Below are 24,406 nucleotides of genomic sequence, written 5' to 3'. Positions count from 1 at the left end.
AGCCCCGCAACCGGAGCTCGCCCAGGAGTTCCCGCCGCAAGCGGGCGGGGAGGAAGGAGGAGAAGCGCGGCCCCCAGGGGAGCGGCGGCGGGCGGCTGGCGGGCTCCCTCCCTCCTTCCCGCCCTCGCCCGGCCGGGGGCGACATCAACCCTTCCCGGCCCCCCACACGAGCGAGGGGGGCTCGCCCGGCCTGCTCGGCGGGCCCCAGACAAAGGAAGAAAACGAGGACGAACCGGGACGAGGAGGCGGCGGCGGCAGCCCCGGCTCCCCCCGAGCAAGCGCGGCCGCCGCATCCTTTTTCGCTCGGCTGGAGTCAACTCCAGCAGCGGGCGAAGTCACCCGCGGGGCGGAGGGCAGCGAGCAAGGCCGGCGTGCGAGGGGGAAGACAAGGGAGAAGCGCCGGCGGAAAGGGGAGAGAGAGAGAGAAAGAGAGAGGAGCGGGACTGGCGGCTCACCAGGATCCGCTTGAAGAGGTTGCTCTCCTTGGGCGGCAGCGGCACGGACGGCATGGTGCGGGCGGCCCCGGGGCAGGCACGGCGGGAGAGAGGGAAGGCAGGCTGGTGGGGGCGGGGGCGGCCCGGGAGAGGCGGCTGTCGGTACGAGGGAGAGGAGGGGTGGGCAAGGAGAAGAGGAAAACCCCGAACTCCGCGGGGCAGCGGCGACGCGACTTCTGCCCGAGCAGCGGCGGCGGCTCTTTAACTCATTGGCCTGCACCGCCCTCCCCGCCGGCTCCCTCCGCCGCTGCGTGCGATCGCGGCCCCTCTGCGCAGCTGCCGGGGAGGCCTCGCCGCCTGGCTGACGCTGCAAAATGGCAGCCGGGGTCCCCTCCGCGCAGGCGCACTGGCGCTGCCCCGCCGCTTCCCCCCTCACACCCGCACCCTCCTCCGCGGTGAGTTGGGGCGTGCGGGGGTTCGCTGGGCGGCTTCCCCGTTACCCCCTCTGCTCACCCGGCCTGAGGGGCGGCTTGGTTTGCTGGCCGCGGCTCTTCCCCTCTCGGCGGCGCTGAGGGGAGTTACCTGCCGTGAGGTGCGGGGCGGGCGGCCCTGAGGAGGGGAGCCCTCGGCAACGCCCCGAAGGGAGGAGGGGGAAGGGGGCTCCCGACGCGGAGGGTGTAAAAAACAAAAAACCAAATCAACAACTCGCGCTCGCTCTGGCCCCAGTCACGGGCTGTTGACACGTCGGGGGTTCCGCGAACGGGGTGCGGAGGGTTTTGCAGCGTTTGGCCTCTCCCGGCCGTGGCGGAGAGGACAGAAAAGTCTCCTTTGTGTGCTCGCTGTCTCGCTTCCCTGCCCCTGGTAATCGAGTTTCAGTGGCCGCCAGCCCAGCAGCTCGCTTGAGCTGGTATTTTGGAGAGCCAGGCTGCCTGAAAGCCCGGGAGGTATTGTTGGGAGAGAGCGAAGTCTCTGTGAGCTGCAGAGCTTTGGGAGGCTGCGTGCTCGCTGTGCCCTGGCTGGTATGTAGGGAAACAACAGCAAACTTCGCAGTCAGACTTGGAGCAAGCGGGGATGTCATCTATTGCATTAATGCTCTTTTTTTTTTTTTTTTTTTCCCAGCAGTTGGTTATGTAAAACTTCCCAGCACTATCGTGCATGCTTAGAACACTAAGCGTTTATTCATGGCTTTGCTCCTTCACCGAAGGAGGTTTTAAGGTCTTTTGGAAATAAATTTTTCTTCTTGTTATTCCCAGAAATAGTTCTCAATCTTTGCAAAAAGTTAAAAAACAGCAACAAAAAAACCCCAAACAGAACCACTAAAACCACATGGCCTGGGGCATTTGCTTAGAAGGACAATTGGTTAAACTGTCAAAGTTACAACCAATTAAAAAGATCATTTTACAGGGGAAAAAAATTAGCTTCAACTAGAATCTCTGTTTATGTAATTACCCTTTAAAATATCATTTATATTTTTGTATGTTTAAAAAGGATATTAATTTTGAAATTATTATGGTTATCTACCTACCATCTCGGATTATGAATGTGATAGACATCCACAGTAAAGCAAGTATGTGGAAGGTAGTATATAAAAAGCCAATTAGAAAACGTGTGTACTTAACGTATTTTGTTTGGTTACGCATAAAGCAGGTGACTATGTAACTGAGGATCCCATGCAGTGTGTCTTTGACTTGTTACAAGCCTTGCTGAAGCTGGTGGACATGATAGCTGCTTTCCTTTCAGGCTAAAGGAGGTAACAAGAGAGTGGGCAATTTCTTGGAATAGAGTAGGTAGGATGATGGCCTAACTTGGGGACTATTAGTTAGAAAAAGAAAAGATGTGGTAGGCTCAGGAAGCCTCCTGAGATGAAAATGGCAAAAGGAAGGAAAGTACTGAAGAAGTATAGTGTATGCTTTTATAGTTCTTAGCTGAGCATCAGTTTATGGCCAGTGTTTTTGTGCATGGTGGTTGTTTTTGGTGTTGTTTTGTTCATCTCTTTAGATGTATGGTCTGTAATAAGTTTCTTCATAGACGGAATATCTTTATTGTGTTTATTTGTCACCTTTTTTTTAATTCCATCGTGCTTCTAATGATGTCAGGTGCCCGGATCACTAATAGCAGTATATACATTTTCCACATGCTGTACCCAATTCACTGTTCTTTCTGCTGCACAGTGTAGTACTGTGGTATTCAGTATCTGATTTTTTCGAAGCAGAAGTACTGCTGACAAGGATGGCCAATTTGACTTTGCCCTGCTGCATCGTTTTCAGGGCCTGTTTGCACTACAGCCTGTATTCAGCACTTTTTATAACTATCTGAAACCCTGACTTTATGAACTCTAGTTTTCTGTCTTGGCAAAAGGGACAGTATGCCCCCCGTTAGGCTGAGTGATAAACAGATGCATCTCCAAGGGGGTCAGGCAAATATTGTGCTAGGTGGACCTTTGGCCTGAGGCAACGTGGCTGTTCTTGACAACTAAAGGTCTCTGTTTTCTGCTGGTCCAAATACTGAAAAGAACGCTGTCTGAAAATAGGCAAATTGCAAATAAAAGGCAGGGGTTCAATCTGCATTTAAACATGTGCCTGTATTAAAAATCTGTGTTAAAGGCAGCAAGACAAAGAAAGCAAGGAGGCAATAAAAGAAACGTTTGTAGAGTAACTGGGAGAGAATAAACGAAGAAAGAAGCTTTTGGATCAGGCAGAGCTCTAGTTGAAATTGAGGTTTGGGAGCGCAGTCAAGAACACTTCTTGTCATTTAATCCCACTGTGATGGGCAAAACAAAGCTCTGTCTACGGGCTTTGTTACTAAACAGGACTGTATTCAAGACGCGTATGATTCTGTCACCAATTTTTCCTTCAAACAGAACAGAATCCAGAAGTCTGTTGACAAACTATTTGGGTCGGAAGGGGGGAACAATATTAAAGTAATATATACATTACAACAAGCCTAGGATTTTGCTGCGTCTCACTTTATTCCATGACTTGTCAACGTCAGTTGGTGTCTAGAGAAGTCATGGCACGGTGCTTGCAGATCGCTAAACCCAATTAGGGACCCCTGAATGAAAAAGAGCCTCCACATGGGCAGGGACCTGCCATCAAGCCAAGCACAGTGTAAGGCCTGGAGCCTGTTTTGTCTGATGGGCCATTTCATTGCCTCCACTTTCTAAAGGAACTGGCAGGTTAGGATTGCCAGATTTTAAAGTACAGGATGACCATGAGGTTCTTAGGGACATGCTTTAGAGGTGGACTTGGCAGTGCTAGGTTAATGTTTGGACTCAATGATCTTAAAGGTCTTTTCCAACCAAAACAGTTCTATCCCAAAGCCCTGAAGCCATGCTGTACTTCTGCTGTCACCCTTCCCTCCTGCACCCGATGTCCCTGGGGCTGTCGTGGTGGCTGGGAAAGGTGGTAGAACCTGCCCCAAGCAGCCTGTACCCTGCAGCCCCAGGTCCTTGCCAGCTCCATAGGCAGCTGTTTCAGCCATGCAGGTTGTAAGGCATCAAACTATGAGGGAGGTGGAAGCACAGACAGCAACAGGATTTTGCATCCTTTGTACCGGATTCCCATCCTGCATTCTAAAAGCATACAGTGAACATGGGAAAAGAGCGTATCTTATATGTTTTTAATATGAGATGCATGGACTAGGTCCTGCAGTTGATGGTGTGTCTGGCAACTCCACTGCGAGCAGGAAGTCCAGCCCTTGTCACGGCCATGTGGTCTCTGCATGGTCTGCTGCCTACTAGGGAGGGCTCAGAGTTTGTTACAGTCTCTATTTGCACTCTTAGAGTTAGATTAAAGAATTTGCCTGGAAGGCATAATAAAAACTGAATCATGATCACTTTTAATTAGAGGATTTAATGTAAGGACTATTACTGTCTGTAATAGAGGCTGATTTGATTTTCCTTTGCCTACCATCTTATTTTAAAATCAATTTTTAGGTGCGTGGTCTGCTTACAGTTTTCATGTTCTTATTAGCTGCTTGGTTGTCCTGCCTTAGGTTACCTTCCCAAGATTGTTAAGTATCAGACTGTATATTCGCAGTCCCAATGCTAGGATAATTTTGTTATTTCATTCCACTGCAGAGTAAGTCACAGTGGAAGAAGGGCGTTGCGAGGTGGGGACAGCATCTGGACAACAGTATCTGTCACGGCACAGCAGGCTCAGGCCTGGGGAAGTGCCCATGAAGTTTTGGGGTGCTGTTTGCTGTGGTTCTTTTGTAGATTGGATCAGCTCTGGGGTGGGTCCTGTTCTCTGGAAGAGCCTTTTCATCTGTCTGCCTTGCCTTCTGTCCCAGGGGATGGAGCGGAGATAGGTTCTGTCCTCAGATCTAACCAGGCCATTAGTTGTTGTTCGTGTGCTGATGAGGTTTGATCCAAATCCTCCCTATCAGTCTCATTTTCAGTCTTCTGGAATATTTACCTCTCCAAACCCCCAGTGATGCTCTATGTGCCAAAACCCAAATTTTTACCCTTTTTTAATCCTGTTGAATGATAGTAGCTGGGAAGAAAGAAACTATGAACCTACTGGGTTTTAATGCATTTACAGCAGGGCTAGACTTCCTGAAATATAAAAGAGGTGAGCAAAGTTACTGAAATAAAGCAAATGTCAGAAGAAAGAATGACTTCTCGGTGCAAGTGATACATGTAACATAAAACAGTTTCAAGAAGCAAAATCTTTAATCTTGGGTCTGAATACATTTCCCTCCTGTATCATACATAGGAAAGAGTAAGAAAGTTGACTTTTTGGGTGATTATAAGTATTATAAAAACCCCATGTTACTTCAGTCTTTTTAAAATACAGATATAATTAGAGATGTAGTTGTGTAATCTGTTTGATATTATATATTTAAATGTGCATGTACATAGTATGTTTTGAACCATACCATATTAGGAAGCTGCATCCTATTGGCTTAATGATAATATGAATGGTTATGTCTATTAATATTTTATAACTGATGTCTCTAGTAGCATAGTAATAATTCATTTTAAATATAATTGAATAGTGAGCTTTGGGATAAAGTGGAACTCACCGTTTTATGCAAACTTCTCAGAAATTAATCTTTGAATGACCAGATTTGAAACAAGATGTATTTTAAGCCCATTTCTCGGGGAAAATACAGGGAAATGTGTGTGTAATATAACAGCTTAGAAGTTGGACACAGAAGTGAATATTCCCATTTGTTGTTACTCGTGCTTTTCCTTCCTTAAAGTCGGGGTGTGCTCCTGCGCAGCAGTGAGGAAGATATCGAAAATGACAAACCTACTTTTAGGGTCGCCTTCCGCACTTTTATTTCGGGGCTCGCGTTTCACAGCGTGAAGCCAACGCCGCTTTTCCCCGGAGCGCTGCCCCAGCGCTGCGGGCCGGCCCCGGCTGCGGGTCCCGATGGTACCGGAGGCCGGGGCGGCGCGGCCCGGGAGCCGCGTTGTTTCTCGGGCATGCTGGGACTGGCGAGTCCTTCCGCTCTACTTCCCGTCTGCCGTGGCCTCGTCGGCTAAGGCAGGATCCGGCCGGGGTCGGGGTCTGCGGAGGGTGAGTGCCGGGGCTCCCTCTGGGGTGCTGGGGAGACGAGTGGAGTCCCCCTCGCCCCTCACGGCCGCGCTCCGCCGCCGCATCAGCACCGCCTTTCCCTGCCTTTCCCTGCCTGCCCCTGCCTGTCCCTGCCCGCCGCTGCCTGCCCCACCAGCCCCGAACCCTGCAACGGGGGAGTGCGGCTCTCGGGGGGTTTGCCCGGGAAAGCTTTGGGGGCGGCCGAGGTGAAATACCACGGTCTCCGCCGTGTGCCCGCATATTCTTAACGTGTCTGAGGTAATTCGCGTAGAGTTAATGGCGTTTTTTAATCGTTAGAAATTATTTTTGAAACCTCCTAAGGTGGTCACAACGCTTGACAACTGTTTTGTGTCTGGAAATTGTAATTTTTGTTTTGGTTTGGTTTTTTAATAAGGCAATTGCAGTTGTTGCTTTCCCGTGCTAGATTTGATTTGCGATATGCCAGAGGTGATTCTGTCACGTTACAGAGTTATTAAAATAAGGTCAGGAAAGCAGTTAATAGGTCATCTCTGCTCATAGCTCTGTAAGTTTTATGTGTGCTTATTTCCGCACTAATGTAACGCGGCAACATCTCTCTGAAAAGGAGATTATAACCTTTTGTATTTGACACAGCAAAGTTATTTTGAAATTTCTGGCTTCCTTGAAGCTCTGTGTCATGCCATTACTTAGGGATTTTTTTATGTATTTTAAACCAATAATTTTTATTTTATGAGAGCTCGGGCAGAACAATACTACAAATCTGTTATGACTTCAGTACATTGCTTCTTAACTACACCAGTAAAAAATCAGTTGGATGGCTATAATGAATATGTTTAGTTAATTATTTGAGATAAAATATAGCATTAATATTTTATAAATTAGTTAATGATGGTTAGCACTTGACCAAACAGCAGTGGGGCATACGGGCCTGGAGTGACTCCAGCATCACCAGCAGAATTAGGTCTATTTGGGATTGAGTCCACGTGTGCCCCTGAGCAACTAAATCCAGGATTGGAACTGATGAGCCGGATTTGAGCCTTATGCTGTGATGCTGCTGAAGGGAATGTGATCTCTCTGCTACAGCCAGTCACTAGAGCAATCTGTGGGGGCGTACTGCTGGATTTCTGTAAATTAAAGTGGTCCTGAAGTCGCCGCTGCGGGTTTGGCAGCACCTGCCAGCTGGGGAGTCTGAGGAAAGTGCAGAAGTAGAATAAAGGTCCTCCCCTGCTTCTGGGGGTAGTGAAACAGACACCCAGGCAAAACAGACACAATATTCCATGTTTTACTGCATCTTGCTCTTTCTTTGTCATGGACAAATGGGTGAAAGTAAATAGGTGAGGATAATGGGTGGGTTGAGTAGTTAGAATGTCCTAGTAATTTGTTAATAAAATGCTTGAAGATGCAGAGAAGGTCTTGTCACTGATGAGTGGAAAATTGTGTCAGACAACCAAAGTGTATGTTTCAAAGAGATCCTGTTGCAAAAGTTTCATGCTCTCTCCACACCCACATTTTTTTTGTAAAAATCAGTAGATCCCACAGATGGGATTATGGCACACTGGCAGAGATATTAAGTTGTGTTTATTTGTTAAACTTTTTCTGTGCGAATAGTCGTAGAATGCAAATTATTTTAATTTAGTCCTCTTGGTAGACCTTTGTAGAGCATGGTAAGAATTCATAACATAGTTTGCAATGTTGATGATATAAAATGAAGAGGGAACGATCTTTTCTGGAGCAACAGTCATGCTAAGGGGAGCCTGTGTCCTGCAAAACTGCAGGCCAGGAGCCTCAGAAAAATAGAGGGGTTGTGTTTCAGAGTACCAGCTTCTTGCTCACTTTTTGGATAGAAAATGTGTATAACACTTACATGTAAATATATTATGGTAATGAGTACACAGGAGACATAAAGCACTGTTCCCTTGTCTTACATAGAGCATATATGGATTAGTAGTTTCTTGCAGGTGTATTGTAGTCCTGTTTATGAACCTGTTGCAAGGTTGAGTTGAATTTATTAATGTCCTCCTGCCAAAGTTATGTTACTGTTGTGGTAGATTTGTCTTCTCTCAGCAACATTTTTCTTCTGCCAGTAAGGATTTTCCCCATGAGACATATGGCAAAATGAAACTGTTGTCTGTAAAGCTGCATCTACAGTAGCTTTTCCAGAGCATAAATAAACTGCGAAGGTAAGAGAAGAGGCCCTTTCTGACAGTCAGTACAATGGTGCTGATAAGAGTTTCTGGTTTAACCCAGGACTAAAACAGCAATAGTTTTGTCTGTGACAGTTGCATTTGTGTTGGTGTAATCAAAACCAGGGTTTGGCCTTGATACACTTCTTGTTGTGTTGTTTTTGTTTTTTTTTTTTTTCTTCTTTTTATGTTTTTTTTAACAGAATGCTCTCTTTTTCCAGATTAATAACACTGGTCTGTGTACTGTCTAGTTTTAATTTCAGGTGATGGAAAAATAAGAAACAAAATGAAACCTTTCCGAAGTGTCTGTCTTTTCAAGAGCATGCTTGCCAACTGCTACTGTCAGGGTCAACTTCACAGCTGTCTCCTCCCTCCTGTTGCAAAGAAGATAAGTTATGTGGTGGGACTGCACAACTGTGGATTTTGGAGGTCAAAATCTTTATTGGACACAGCTGGATTCACTCTGTCATTTGTCAGTCGGTGTAGGAAAATACATCAGGATTCTCAGGCATTGTGGAAGCATGAGGCTGTGCAGAAGTACCTGGAGACCCTAAGCAAGGAATACCAGCAGATCAGGAATCTGTTAAATGCTGACTCGATAAATGACTTTGAGCAGAAAACCCTGAGGAGTAGATGTGCTGATCTGTCGCCCATTGCAGCTGCGTTTCAAGAAATCAAAGAGGCTGAAAGGGAAGTTCAGGAGTTAGAAGCAATGTGCAGAGGTAAGGAGAACACATCTACCTGTTTCAGAACAGTAGCTTTGCTTGCGATAAACTTAATTGCCCAGCCTTTGGGGAAAGCTTTTGAATAAGTTAAGCCAGCACGAGAGCACTCTCTAGTCCTGCTTGCTTCTGGGAGCTTGTGTGTTGTCGGGGTTTTCTGCATCCAGCACGCCTCACTTCAGTTTGAGGTCTTAATACAGCCAACTTGGGAGAGTGGGGGTTGTCTGGAATCTCAGGGCTATCTATCTCGCAGAAATGGTTTGGAAATGTTTTTGATAGAACTTTTTGATAGAACTGAGAGCAGTGTGAACTGAAAGAGAAAAAAAAATAAGCTAGCCAAATACCTGCCTGAACGCCTTCCTGTGTAACCTCATCTGGGTGTTCCTGCTCCGGCAGGGGGATTGGACTGGATGATCTTTCGAGGTCCCTTCCCATCCCTGACATTCTGTGATTCTGTGATACATTTGATAGGTGCAGACTTCCTGTGTTATTTAAAATGGGATTCTATCTATACAGTCCATTGGTATTTACTGAGCAAATTACATGAACTTTCATTAGGCCCTGAATTGTCAGCTTCCAATTTAAATGGCAGAAGTAAATATTTCTTTGAAAATATTTGAAGAGTCCTTCAAGGAGTAAAAATTAGTGGTTGTCTAAGAAGCTGCTGCTTTTAAGCGCTCTGCTACAGCAGAAGTTGGGGTAAAAAAGAGTTTAAAATTGTTGCTGTTTTTGATAATGTTCAGGAGCAAGAAAGCACACAGGGAGTAAAAGAATTTACCAAATAAGTAACAATGCAACATTTTGAGGAAAAAAAACCTTGTTGAAAGTGTGAGGAGGTGCACGTGGTAGGAAAGAAAAAATGTCAACTATTCTGATACACCGTTGGTTATTAAGACAAGAGAGGGAAACGTTTGCTTGGAGAGAATGGGGCTTACAGTGAAGAAGTGAAGTGAGGGAAGAGCAGAGGACAGGAGGAATGTGTAACCAGAGGTGTAAACAGGGATGGGATGGAAGTTCACGGTGCTTTTCAGAGAGAGAACCAAGTGGTGCTTGCAAAACAGTAAAAGCCATATTGAAATAAAGCTGGTAAAAATGTAACTTGTTTAGAAAGTTAGAAAACATTTACATTCTTTACTTTTAGGAATAAGTAGATGTTTGTGCTTTTGGATAAAGTGGTTGTTATTGAAAATATTTTAATACCCAACCCTTTCGAGTTCTCTTCCCTGGAGAAAGAGTAAAAGAAGTGAAGGTGAGAAGGGACAAAAATTTAATGCTGAAAAAAAAATGTGCTTGGAAGAGTTAGAGGGCATTAAGAAAACACTGGAAAATTCATACTTCAACTTAAAAGGGCTATTTTTGGATGAGGTAAATATAATGAAGATTTTTTTCTAATTGCATAAATTATGATGTGGCTGAATAGAATGAATTCTAGTTAGAAGAAGGAGGGGGAAATATGAAAGAAAATTACAGCCAATAAATTAATTAAATGGAGCCAAATTATTCTATTTGTGCTGTTTATCGTGTGACCAAGTTAAAACACAAATGTCCCCTTCATTTGACTGCTCTTTGTTTTCTGTTTAACTCACTAACTGACCCTCTACTCTATAGTGCCTGAATTCCATACAATCACTGTAGGATTTTATTTTTGCAACACACAGTGAAGCAGGAAAATATTGTTTCCCAGTTTTCCACTGGTGATGTGAGTCACAGGGTGGATTAAGTGAATTCTTACAGGTCAGGTTTGCAGGGAGGTGGGAGTGGGACACCAGCCCTTTGAACCCTGAGCTCATTGGTCACCACCAGACTGTTCTTCTAGAGACAGTTAGTTTGTTTATGTTTATCTTGCTGATCAATTATGATGCTTTTTGGACCAACTAGAAGCTTCTGATTCAGTTCCAGCTTTTGGCTAGAATTGTAACACACTGGTAGGGAAACTGATACAGCTCTTGCCTTATGTACAGGGGATGCCAGGCTCAAATGCTGATCTGCCGTCTTTTATTTTAGTAAAAAAAAGACCCAGAGCATAAATTAAAACCCATGATACAGAGGAGCTGCTGCTGTCCTTGCCCAATACAGAAAGCTGGTTCAACACCCCAGCCCATTTGGTTCTTAAGACTCACTGCTGAGGGCACAAGTGTCTGTGTGTCCGTGTCCAGATGCCCGGAGATGCGGAGCCCATGGCCCTTGCTCCTGCCGTGGAGGTACCTGATTCCTGTGGCAGGTTCCAGAGCTCAGGCGATGGGAGAGGAGGGGTTGGTCACTGGGTGTGCAAGATGAGGAGATGCGTTCAGCTACCACCTGTCTGATTTTACGCTGCATCTGAAGCAAACCTATGGTTTCCATGCTGGCCACAAGGCACAACGCTTTCTTTTCCTCTTTGTTGCTTTCTTCCCTCACTCTCACTCCCAGCTGTTCAAAGCTGTCTTCCCCCATTAGCGTTGGTAATTGTCCAGTTGTAAATTACATCTAGTTCAATTTGGAATGGTAAAATACATGCATTTATTTAACCAGAGCTATTTTTTTTCTTCTGATGAGTTGAGTTGGTTAAATTTCTGATGAGATTATTAACAGAGCCGCTCCTCAGCTGGTAGAACACTGGCAAGAAATATGAAAAGGAAAGAGTTTTTGTCTTCCAAATTTCTACTTAGTGTATGATCTGTATGAGTGTGTACTAACTGATCAGCATCTTCAGTTATTGTAAACTGGAGCCTTCATAGCAGAAAAGGTTTGGAGCTTCTGCTAGCTTTAATTGATAATGTTTCCTGGTTTGATAATAAGCTCTAAAATGTAGGAATGGGCAATCAAATTACAGAATCATAAAATAATTTAGCTTGAAGGGAACCTCTGGTTGTTTGGTCTGATATCCCACTCAAAGCAGGACCAGTTAAAGCAGGTTATCCAGGCCTTGTCCAGTTGAGTTTGGAATATATCCAAGGACAGTGACCCTACAACCTCTCTGAGCCCCTGTTCCAGAGTCTGACAACTCTTAGGGTCCAAATAGTTTTCCTGTTATCTAATCAGAATTTCCCATATTCCAGCTTATGTCTCCTTTTATCACGATACAGAGTCTGTCTCTGTCTTTTCAGTGTCTTTCTGTTAGGTAGTTGTACACAACAATGAAACCTCCCCTCTGCCTGCTTTTCTTAAGGCGGAATAAACACAGTTTTCTCAGCTTCTTCTCATATGTGCTTCCCTCCAGCCCGTGACCATCTTGGTGGTTCTCAGCTAGACTCACTCCAGTATTTCCATGTCTTGCTTGTACTGGGGAGCTCAAAACTGGACACACTAATCCAGATTGTGATCGTATGTGCTGAAGAGAAGGGAAGGGAATCTCAAGCAAAGCAAAGAGTCCGAGTGAGGTCTCCCATATCCCGATGACTTGTATCCATAACTCCCATGTCTCGTTGATCTCTTGAAGAGCAGGAGACAGAGGCATAAAACCTCATTATTATCATCATAGCTATATTTGTAATGCTTATCTTGCTGAGTTGGCTACAAATTGTTGAGTATATGTGTGTTTCTCAGCAAGTCTAGAAAAAACAAAATGTGTTGCATGAGGAAACGGAGACACTTCTGGATTGCGGGCATGTTTTTGATGTATTTTGTCAAATTCATTTGTGGATTTACCCCTGGGCGTTCAGTCTGTGTGACAGAACCATCAGTATGACTGAGAGTGAGTAACTGTCAGGTGCAACTGGCATCTATTTGATGCAGACTTTGAGCCGTAAGGTGGAGATTAAGAGGTAAGATACTCACTACTCCTTCCAGCACACCTGAAAGATATCATCTAGTTAGCAATATACATCCTGGCTTGGGCTGCTTTTATTTGATATTTCACTCTGGCAAAATGCAACTGCAAGCTTCTGTGTGCTGCAATGCATGTCTTGGGACAGCTGTGTTACAATTTGCTCTAAGCTAGGTGAGACTGGCTAACATCTATTCCTGTCGCTGGAATTTAGAGCTAGACAGCAGAGATGAAAAACAACTTCTAGAGCTTGCCTTAGAAGAGAAGGAAACCCTGGATAAAAAATTCAACATGTTGTGCAGAAAGGTGAGACTGAGGTAAAGTTACACAGCTTTGTAAATAAAGATGTCAAAAAAATACTCCTTTGTGATACTACCAATAGACTCTGACACTTGCATTTAATGAAACAGAAGTCCAGCTTCTGTATTCTCCTTAAAAAGAAGTGGCAACATTAATTAGTAAACTTACTGACAACTGTGTCTTAGCAGCTTATTATTTTAGTAATTTTTGCTTGCTTGCTTGTCTGGCTTCTTATGCTGAAGGGGATTAAAAAAATGGCGAGCCTGTACTCTTGAGACCTGACATGACATCCTGGTAACTCTTTGTGGCAGCAGAGCATGCATTCCTGAAAGATTTCTGATTGGAACTTGCAGTCTTTCATTTTCAGCTGACAGCACCCCATGAGTGGGGAAATTAATTATAAGCAGAGAAGCTGAAATGATTCAGCGGAGAGCTCTATGTTTGGGCTCCTTTCTGCATTCAGATTGAAATAATATGAAATGGGAATTTCTGAAAAATAAGATGAATGTAAAGATTGGCTGGGTTATAGCTAATAACTTTGTGTTTGTAAGTAGTCGGGGTGGGTGACCTGTCACCTGACTTTGCAGGCATGAATTTTCAGCTAGTTTTCCTGTGGATGCACCAGCACATCCCATTTCCACCCTGACTGCACTGAGTTGCAACAGCCATTGGACAGTTTTTAGTCCTACTTACTAGTTGCCAAAAGAAATCCATGGTTGTGTGCACTCAAGCTGTGGCAATTGTGATGGCTGGCTGTAAATTTGATTAGGAGGAGATACAGAGTCATGAAGGAGATAATGACATTCTCTTCTTTTTTTTTCCTTTTCAGCTTTTCCAGCTTCTAGTGCCAAAGGAAAAATACGATAGAAGTCCTGTCATATTAGAAGTGACAGCTGGCAGAACAACTGGAGGTCAGCAAAGTCCCCACAGTAAAGAGTACTTCAGACATCCGTCCAACTTCATTAAACCTCTTACGTGTTATTCTTAATGCCTTTTTGTACTTGAATACTATAAATTAATGCTTTCTAAAGAAGAGTATTAATCTGTCTAATGACTGTGGTTAGAGTTGAAGCTAAAACTAAAAGCTGGTGGCTGCCATTTTGTGAACTGCTATATATGTTGTAGCACTTTTATATTTTTAGGAGACATCTGCCAACAGTTCGCTAAAGAAATGTTTGAGATGTACCAGAACTATGCAGACTATAAACGTTGGACCTTTGACATTGTGAACTACACGCCGGCTGAGATAGGTACAGCAGTTCTCCATACGCTCCACTAAGAAATTGAAAGCGGTGTTTCTGTGCTGTGTTTGTCACACATTATTTGCCTCTCTAGGTGGGCTGCATCACGCTGCTGCTCATATTTCCGGAGATGATGTCTACAGGCATCTGAAATATGAAGGAGGGACTCATCGAGTCCAGCGAATCCCCGAGACGGGCCTGTCGTCAAGAATGCAGCGTATTCACACTGGGACAATGTCAGTTATTGTCCTCCCTCAGCCAGAGGAGGTAAAGGAACTCTTTATCGGGGTGGTAAGGTGGTGCATCCCTGCTAACCCGTTTTGGCGTTGGAGTTGATGTTATTTGAAACCATGTTACTGTTTTGGGATTTTAGTGATACCCAAGCACTTTGTGCGAGTCCCAGCAAGTGAACCCTGAGTTGTGTGACTCTGGAGGTGATAGTCCTTGGCTCTGTACCTTATGTGGTTCAGTGGGTCATTAGGAGCAACCTTGCAGAGATTTGCCATTGCCTGAAATGGTGTGTAAATCAATGATCGTTTCAGTGAGTGTTCCAGCCCCAGTACTCACAAAGATGTCTGCTATGAGTACGCCAATTTTAAGTTACATCATGTATTAAGACAGAGAATATATCCAAGAAAATATTCGGTGTTGCATAGTAATGTGATTCTGCAGGTCCTTTTTTTTCCTTCATGTAAATTATTGGTGTCCTCTGTTAAATCAAGGACAGTCTGATTTGAATTTGAATGAGTGTGTGGGCTAGTCTGAGATCTCACCGATACTGACAGTTCTCACTTAAACCAGCAATTTACACGCAAAATAAACAAAAAACAGATCCCACAGGCTTCCCCTTCAAGTTCTTCTGGTTCCTTGTAATGCTTTCTGTGCAGCATCGAGCAGATCTGAATGTTTCTTTCCCATACCCTGAGCTCAAACTATGGTCTAGGTCATCACAGACTCATATTTCCAATGCTGCAATCTTTACTTGGATCTGGATACACCCACTTTTTCCTCAGTTAGATATTTTTAAGCACTGTTGCAAGAATCACTCAGGCTTGACTCATGAACAAGATCCTTGCACTGCTATTCAGAAGTAGCTTTTGATTATTTGCTTATTTCTTAGTCTCCCTGCTAGAGCTAGTGGGTTTACAAAAAGTTGATTTTGTTTTGTTTCACACACGCCTTGTTTTGTGAAGGACCTGGAGTGAGAGTTTGAAAAAATAAGTGAAATACTTAAAGCATCGCTTGCTTTGCAGATATATTTGACATTGCATTTTCTAAAAGTATAGTAATTATAGCTGTTACTCAGGAGCAGTTGTAAACGAACAATATTTTGAGAATTTCCTTTTTTTTTTTTTTTAAACCAAGTGTCATTGACATCCAAAATATTTTTAGAATGAGCAGAAAATAGCAATTTTCTTTGATTCTAGGTTGATGTTAAAGTGGATCCTAAAGATTTGCGTATAGATACATTCAGGGCCAAAGGAGCAGGAGGGCAACACGTTAACAAAACTGATAGTGCTGTAAGAATTGTACACCTTCCCACAGGTAAGTCTGGCTGTATTTCATACTTGTAATCACCCTCAATCGGTGTCCTGAAGAGAAAGTTTGTGATCCTGCAAGTTGCCTCTCAGAGGGAATTTGCAGGGTTGGGCCTTAAGCCAGAAAAAGGAGGTGGCGCCTCCTGGCTCTGTCCCTTTTCTAGCACCGCAACGTGTGAGAAACGGGACACGTCCCAGTGGCATAATGGTCAGTATGTTGCTATTATGCCAGTTTTGTCTTCAGAGGGAGTGTGTAATTAATACACCATCTTTGAAGGATGAAAGGACAAATGGAGGGTGACAGGGATGGGATGGAAGATGTAAATAATTCATGCTGTGTGCTCTGCGCCTTCGGGAATAATGGCCATCGGCAACCAAGGGTGCGCTTTGCCCGGCTGGAACCCGTGTGGTTACATGACTGAGGAAAAAGGAGGCTTGAAGATTTTTATTCAGTACTAGATGATGCTATCATATGTTGCACAGGAAGGAAAATATATACTGATGGGAAGGTAGTGTATGGACTGGACCGTCCTGTCTTTCTCAGGATTTGTTTTTATTGGAATGTAGTGGGCTTCTGTCTGTCCAGGTGCAGAATCTCTTCAGGAACAGGAAATTCCAGTAGTGACCTGAAAACAGCTGTTTCCTATATAGCTTTTTATTTCAGAAATGAAATGAGAAATAAAAATAAATACAGTATTTCTTTTAAAGACCTTTATTTTACTTTATGTCATTATTCATAACTAAGTTAAACATGTGCCAGTATTGTTTAGACACCCTCCTTTGCCAGAATAATGAATTTCCAATCTCCAAGAGCTTATCTAGACTAAGACTTTAAAAACTGGTGTTACACTGTCTTAAACGTGCTTCTGTGGGCTGTGCAAATTGCATTTTTAACATGTGGTAGGTGATTGGAGTTAACATACTTTCTATAGGCAATGTCAGAGACTTGTTTGCTTCATGAAATTTTAAAATATCCCTGCCTTTTCTTTAGAACTGAACAAAGCCCCTGGTGCAGCTGTTTAAAAACATACAAATGGTTCTGCCCAGTGTGTTAAAATGACTTTTTATCTTCCAGCACTCCAGAAGCTTTCATTTGCCTAATGTGTTAGAATTAATTTAGCTTGTTTGTTCTTTGTTATAATGGGCTTTTGATCAGAGCTCTTCTCGAATCCCTCCGTCCAGGACTAGCAGTTGAGTGCCAGCAGGAGCGGTCACAGCAGCTGAACAAGGAAATAGCTCTGCGGACACTGAGAGCAAAGCTGTACCAGCAGGTCGTTGAAAAACAACTCAGTCAAGAGCAGAACGCGAGAAAACTGCAGGTGAGAGCTTGTGGTTGCTGAAATTTGGAGAGGGTGCTGTGCTGCAGGTTTGTTTCTGGTCTTTTTGAGTGACAGTGACAGAGCAAGTGCGTGTGTGTGTGTGTGTGTCTAACCAGTTGTGCTTAACAAGGAGAATCTTGTACAGTAAGACAGTGAGTCTGCTTTAAAATGGTAAGTCTGTTTTTTACTTACCCCACTTCAACACTAGCGTGGACTTCTCAGGAAATGAAAAAAGGACATCCACTGTAGCTGGAAGGAGTCAAAAGGCTACAGCTGGAATGATCAAAAAAGCAACTCTCAATGTTATGTATTAAATCCCTGTTAAGGCGAGAGTTACACAGCTGGAGCAGCAGTAAAGAGTTCTTCTCCGTGAAAACAAGGATCGGAAGTTCTCCAAGTTGTATTTTTACCGGTTTCTAAAACAAAGTATTTTATAAGATCATACAGAGATTTTGAATGAAAAAAACATATAAACAATCCTGCCACTTCACAGTTAAGTAACAGTGTATTTGCTATGGGTTAGGTCACCTTTTATGGAAGAAACAACTTCAAGTTGTGCTGCAAAATGTGCTTTTATCTCGAACCGTGCTATCATTCTTTTCCCACTCTTTGAGTATTTCCCCATTTTTGGTGCAGACTTCAACAGTGATCAACAGGAATAAAAATGCTTCAGAATCACAGAATTATTCAGTACTCCGGAGTGTCCAGCTTAGCTATTTAATGACTAATTTCAGGTTCTATTTGAATATATTGTTCCTGCAGGTTATTAACTCAGTAATTGCAAGCGGTGAACCATTTATCTTTTGCTATTAATATTTATGTATATTTTGTTGTTAATTTTAGCTTGAGAGTCTTCAAAGCTGCATAAAGAACTTTGATGTACATTTATATGAATAGTATAGAAAACCAGGCAAAAGTAAATTACCCTTCCTGATGTTTCAGAATATATTCAGTAGATTCCTTGTTTTGAAATATACATGTGGGTGCACCTGAAATCTTTTGAAAAGTCCACTAAAGCAGACACGCATTTCTCTAAGCAGTTTTTAGCGTTTAACCCTCCATTTGAATAAAGCATTTAACCACACAGCCTTGCCACATTTCGATTTCTGCTTTAAAACTTTTAGACTTGCTTGCACTCTGGCGCTTTACCACTAGAGGACTACTCTTCATAGTCTCAGTTTACTCCAGCGCTTAATTCCAACAGCCGAATGTTCGTGGAACTGCTGTACTACGTGTTGACTGTGCTGCTTCTGTTACTAAGGGAGCCTACTTTAGATTTTTTATGGGAGCTACAACCCCCCAAGAAAAGAAGAACACTCTTATATTTTTTAACTAAGGACACGTATAGACACATCTCTTGCCTTGCATAATTTTTGAAAGTTATGTAATTTTTCCAGCTACAGAGCTGGGACAGAATGTACTGGAGGTGCTGGAGGATGTGAAAACTTGGTCTGTGATACAGAGTCACGAATAATACGGTTTAGTAATATATATATATCTGCTCAGTCAGTGACCACTGGGTTTGTAGGTGAAACAGGCTGATGCATTGAAGTTTATTCTGTTTTAGAGTAGTAGTTGATTCTTTTTTTTAAACCATAATACAGTAGGATTTGTTTTTTGCTGCTTCACTACAGTTGGGAACAAGAGCCCAGTCAGAGAGAATTCGTACTTACAACTTCACCCAGGACAGAGTCACCGACCACAGGATCTCGTATGAAGCGCGCAATATCAAGGTAACGGTTGCTTATAAGAGTTTTAGATACTTACATGTACCATAAGAAGAAAAGCTAAAACTTGGGGGAACAATTTAATATATGAGGAAATCAGATAGTCAGTTGTGCTCAGGCAGAACATCGTAGATTTAGAAAGCTTAAACTTTCTTTTCTGCCTTGTTGTAGGGTAGTAGTAAAGTTGACTGGCAGAGGGTGTAACTCACTGGCCTACTTCTTTGTGTATTTTTCTCTTACTATATAAGTGAAAAATGATCAAGCCTGTAGTGCTCTGTGAGTCCCTCTGCCAAATGAAGCAAGTGACATTGAGATTCTTGAAGCTCAGTACATCCAGAAGAAAAACCTGACATGAAGGACTTTTTGTTGTTAAGCCAATCTTTCCTCCTCGTCCTAGTGACGGAGCGAAGAAAAACTTTGTGTTTGTCTCGCAATCCACACCAAATGCTTTCTTTTTATGATTATCTCATGTCTTATTTCTGAGTAAACTTCTTCGCGTGGCTTGAATCTCTTTGTTGATTTTTACAGAGAAGCAAATACCCAATAATGCATTTTCGCATGTTAAATGTATGAAAATGTTTTGAATTTTAGGACAAGATTTAGGATGATCCTTCAGTATTTTGGTGTGGGTGTCCTGTTTACTGTAACTGCTGTTGCATAAGAAGTGACACTTTTTGAACTGTACCCACAGGTGTCCTGGGTAACTTCAGAGAACACAGGGCATGCTGAATATGGACTGGTACATATTTAGTGTAGTGGGGAGCAGGTAGACAAATACCATCAGGGGGAGAATGGGAAGAAGATCCATGACTGCAATTAAGCTTTTCAGTTACTGCTGGGAACCAGATACTTTTCTTGAGTGAAACTGAAACCGCAAACTGCCTGACAAAAGTTAGTGAAGCTTTGCTTGCAAAACAAATGAGCTCTTGGCATGAGAAACAGTATTTTGAATTTAGTCCCTCCGTCCTTGATTGTTCTCGCTAGGGCATTTTCATGTGAGCGTGTGGGTTACACGAAAGTGTGGCGGGAAGGCACCAGTCACAGAATCACAGAATGTCAGGGATGGGAAGGGACCTCAAAAGATCATCCAGTCCAATCCCCCTGCCGGAGCAGGAACACCCAGATGAGGTTACACAGGAAGGTGTCCAGGTGGGTTTTGAATGTCTCCAAAGAAGGAGACTCCACAACCTCCCTGGGCAGCCTGTTCCAGTGCTCTGGCACCCTCACTGAGAAGAAGTTTCTTCTCATATTTTAGTGGAACCTCCTGTGTTCCAGTTTGCACCCCTTGCCCCTTGTTGCTCCTTTCACTGCTGCCAGAATCGACGTGCTGCTCACAGGGGGAGCCGCGCAGACGGGCGAGTGGGTGCGCTGAGATAAGGCTCAGGGCAAAGCGCATTCCGGGAGCTGCTCTTCTGAGCAGTCAGCGTTTCAGAATAGCACTGATGTACAGTCAGTAATGCTCTTGTCTGGTGGTGTTTTTTTCACAGGAAATTCTGTGTGGGAAAGAAGCGCTGGATAAGTTAATCAACAGACTGCTGGAGTTCGCAGAGATAGAGGCCGTCACTGAATATCTAGAAAATTTGCAGGCTTTAGAAGGAGGAAGCTGATGGAGACCTCGTGTAGATTCGAAGCAGGAATGTTGTGTTCACTACCAAAATAAAATTGGATGCATTTGTTAGATGATTGATTAAAATCTATGCCCATTTTTCAGTGTGTGATACTACTCTTCTTTTATATTTTGGTGCAAATGGGTTGAATTTATTTCTGCAGTTCTAGCAGAAAAGAACAAGTTTGGAGTACTGTGCATACACACCTTCTGTCTTGGCAGCATGGCTTTGTTAAGCCGGGCCTTCTCTTGACCATATTGCAGCTGGAAAGATGCAGAATCATGTTGATGGAGCAGAAGAAATACCACATAGTGTACGTGTTGTTTTGGGGGTGGGAGATGATCCTCTCCAGGTGAAAGAACCTAACCCTCCCAAAGATAGTCTAGAATCTAGACTCGTGAATACTGCTTATTCTTACCCATTGTTTGGGTGAGCTTCCTAAATGTAGTCCCTTAAAAATAACTCTGGATTACAATGCTTTATTTTTTTAGAGCGAATATACAAAAGCAACGGGAGCGATCTCAGGCAAGGGGCCAGAATATTGACAAGTTTTCTTCCAGCCATTCTTGGGTCAGTTTAGGGTGGGTCTGGATGATGTGTTGTGCTTGGGTGTAAAAACACATGTTCTGTTTTCAGAATAAATAGATGATGAGATTCTGGACTGAGTTCAGCAGTTGTGACAGGTACCTCCCTGCTTCTTGGTAGAGAAAATGAGTTCATAGCATAGACACTTCAGCAGATGGGGTGGCTCTGGAATTCAGGTTCTGCCCGGATGCCTTGGGGAACGTGAGCAGCGATTCAGGAATACGCACGTGTTTAACGCAACAAAAAAATCTGCAGGTGCTCTGCAGAACCGGCTCCACTTCTGCTGGATCTTATCCTGCTCTTCCCAGGTCGTGCTATAAAGCCGTTCTGCACCATCTTCTGCATGTGAGGAATCAATTCCTTCTTACTATTTAAATTACACCTTGTGGCTGATTTATATTTACACATTTATTTTGTGATCATGAATGATACAGGGCTGAGAAAATGTAAGTTATTTTATTTTAAGAAAAATAATTATTTCAACACTAAGTTCTAATTGGTGTAGTATTTACTACTGTATATATAACAAGCTACAGTTTTAATTTTATTCCAGGAAGAAAACAGTAAGATGATGCTGTTTCTCAATTCTGGAATTATTTTTCAGTTCTTTTGTCGATAAGCCTGCACAAACACACAAACTTCGTCTGACAATTTTTTACTTGTTCTTGTTTCCAACACTAATTGCAAAAGCTTTTGGGTTTTGGTTGGTGTGTGGTGGTGGGTTTTTTTGGGGGGTTGGTTGGTTTGGTTTGGTTTGTAGTTTTTTGTTGGTTTTTGCTTTGTTTTTGTTTTGTTTTTTTGTTTGTTTATTTTAGTTTATAGCTCCATAAGTCATATTACAACATCTTACCATGCGACTTAGATTCATTTGCACACTTGAACTTTGACTTCTTGCAGTAAGCCGTTCAGAAAAAATAGAAGATCTTGAGGAAGATAAATAACTCATCTTGTACTTGTGTGGTGCTGACAGACTGGCAATAACTAATGTTATGAGCTGTAATAGGGAGTACCCAGTTAACGTGCTTATCCAATTAACATACTTTCGCAATGCAAACCAATTTATTTTATTAATTATGTATCTTGAACAGTCTTAGAAACTTCTTACAAAGTGCGCCTCTTAAACGATCAGATTGTACTTCCAGGCTTAATTAACGCCTATGAGGTTCTTTGCTATGATAAACTATTGAAACACTTAAAAATTGAGCCTCGCTTTTATGTGACTGGAAGAAAGATGGTCGTGTTGTGACTGCAGGACCCGAGGGATATTTGCAGCATAGTTCAGTAGTTTCCTTTAGCCCTTCTTTGTTGATGATGGTTTTGTGTGGAGTGATGAGAAAGGGGAAAGCGGAAGGCAGCTCCCCTTGATTATTTTAGACATGCCCAATGCAGGCATTGAAATTTAGCAGCTAAATCCTTTCTCTGAGCTTGTTCCAGGACATTCTGAAGGATCTTTGTCTTAAAAAGCTTATCCTGCAACTGCTCGCACCTGCGTGTGAGGCAGCAGAATACTGCTGTGCTCAGTAACAGAGAATTTGACACAGAGTAGACAGGTTGTTGCTCGTAGCACATTGTTTTACTAAAACCAGATGTATTTGCTTCTCCTCGTTGACAAAGCATTACTTGAACCAATGTTTTCTCCTAACTTACAAAGTATTATTTAAAGCCTTTTTTTTTTTTCCCAAGTTCTTCCGCCCCAGTCTTTCTGTGGGATGTAAGAGCTGACAGAATGTGCTGGGGCTTGGCTGTGGGCTGGCACTTGTGCTCAAGAGAGGGATGTGGGGTGTAGCTGTGCCACCTCTGAGGTGCTTTCAGGATGGAATACTCTGAACTTGGGCTTTTCAGTCTCTACAAGCAACCCTGACTTTCAGCAGTGAAACCACGAGCAGCAAAAATTACAATAACAAAGCACAGGGAGGGAAAGGAAAGGGAAAGCGGCTCCTGGGAAGGCAGCAAAGCCCCTCAAGGCAGCACAAGTGTTTGTGGGAGAGCAGAGCAGGTTCATCTGGTAGGAACAGCCTCCTGCAGCTTGGTATTTCATTGTCAAATAGTGTTACAACAAACAGAACAAAATACCACCTGTCTGCCTGGCTTGCCCTCACAATCACGGACTCATGGAATTGTTTTGGTTGGAAAAGACATATAAGATCATCAAGTCCAACTGTTAACATGGCACTGCCAAATCTGCTAGTAAACCATGTCCCTGAGGACCTCGTCTAAACACCTTTTAAACACCTCCAGGGACGGTGACTCCACCACTGCCCTGGGCAGCCTGTTCCAATGCCTGACAACACTTTCCATGAATTAGTTTTTCCTAATGTCCAACCTAAACCTCCCCTGGTGCAACCTGAGGCCATTTCCTCTCATCCTATCACTTGTTACTTGGGAGAAGAGACCAACACCCTCCATGCTACAACCTCCTTTCAGGCAGTTGTAGACAGCGATCAGGTCTCCCCTCAGCCTCCTTTTCTCCAGGCTGAACAGCCCCAGTTCCCTCAGCTGCTCCTCATCAGACTTGTGCTCCAGACCCCTCACCAGCTTCATTGCCCTTCTCTGAACTCTCTCCAGCACCTCAATGTCTTTCTTGTGGTGAGGGGCCCAAAACTGAACACAGGATTCAAGGTGGGGCCTCCCCAGTGCTGAGTACAGGGGGACAATCACTGCCCTAGTCCCGCTGGCCACACTATTCCTGATGCAAGCCAGGATGCTGTTGGCATTTTTGGCCACCTGGGCACACTGCTGGCTCATGTTCAGCTGCTGTCATCCACATCCATGTGTGTAACTGAGACCTTACCCGTGGATGTGATGCTACAGCTGGCACAAGGCCCCAGCTCCATCTCTCTTCAGCTCTTGGTGACTGGCATGGAACGTTGTTCCCGGATCTTTCATTTCCCTGCTGAGAACTCGAGCGGCAGCGCCGCACCCTGCAAAGAATGACACCAGACTTAAGCTGAGCCTAGAAGGAGCCCTTTCTATGCCATCTTACTTTCTGCCTAAGAACAGCCCTGGTACCTTACCCTTGATTAATTTAATCAACGATTAATTTAATCAACAGCATGCACAAGGAAACGTCTCAGAAATCCTGAACTACAAATGAATGTATTCACTGCTGGTTCTTATTTAGCTAAAAGGAAGAAATAACCAAACGCTGTTAGCAACAAAACGTATTTCCTTGTCTGGCACAACCGTGTGTCTACACGACAACTTATTTTCTCCTAGCTGCTTAATACAGCTGGATAGTTTCTGCACTTTCTGTGAAAAACGTTGCCAAAAGATCATGTTGACAGAACGATTTTTTTCAGTAAAATAGATGTGATGAAATAATTGACATGCATTCCCCACCTCTTAAAAGAATTATCTTTAGCTATCAGGGCAGTGTTCATCTTAAGACCAGCAAATATGAGGACTAATGAATCACAATGTTGCCATCAGAAAGTTTATATATTCTGCTACATTCTGAATGTTGCTGAATAGTAACTACAACAA

The 24,406-nt window shown here is 43.5% G+C and overlaps 2 protein-coding genes across 3 annotated transcripts in view; one reads left to right on the top strand and one right to left on the bottom strand.

Annotated features, from left to right (window-relative positions):
• NAA16 (N-alpha-acetyltransferase 16, NatA auxiliary subunit) overlaps nt 1-888 on the bottom strand; it is a 64,143-nt gene extending 63,255 nt beyond the window's left edge. For both annotated transcript variants that reach the window (XM_082053763.1, XM_082053765.1), the window contains exon 1: nt 456-888. In XM_082053763.1, the coding sequence (XP_081909889.1) occupies nt 456-509 (54 nt within the window). In that variant the 5' untranslated portion in view covers nt 510-888. The remainder of the gene's footprint in view (nt 1-455) is intronic.
• MTRF1 (mitochondrial translation release factor 1) lies at nt 4-20,437 on the top strand. Its single transcript, XM_082053850.1, is given in 11 exon segments — nt 4-510; nt 8,391-8,861; nt 12,821-12,889; nt 12,892-12,923; nt 13,736-13,817; nt 14,049-14,156; nt 14,242-14,414; nt 15,575-15,692; nt 16,868-17,004; nt 18,639-18,737; nt 20,219-20,437. Coding segments are annotated over 10 exon segments (1,374 nt in total). The 5' UTR covers nt 4-510; nt 8,391-8,425; the 3' UTR covers nt 20,339-20,437.
• The last annotated feature ends 3,969 nt before the right edge of the window (nt 20,438-24,406 follow it).

This window comes from Streptopelia decaocto (assembly GCF_964273445.1).
Source record: "Streptopelia decaocto genome assembly, chromosome: 1".
NCBI classification, from domain to species: Eukaryota; Metazoa; Chordata; class Aves; order Columbiformes; family Columbidae; genus Streptopelia; species Streptopelia decaocto.
The sequence above is the reverse complement of the archived record's forward strand: the minus strand, read 5'-3'. Positions and strand labels throughout refer to the sequence as shown.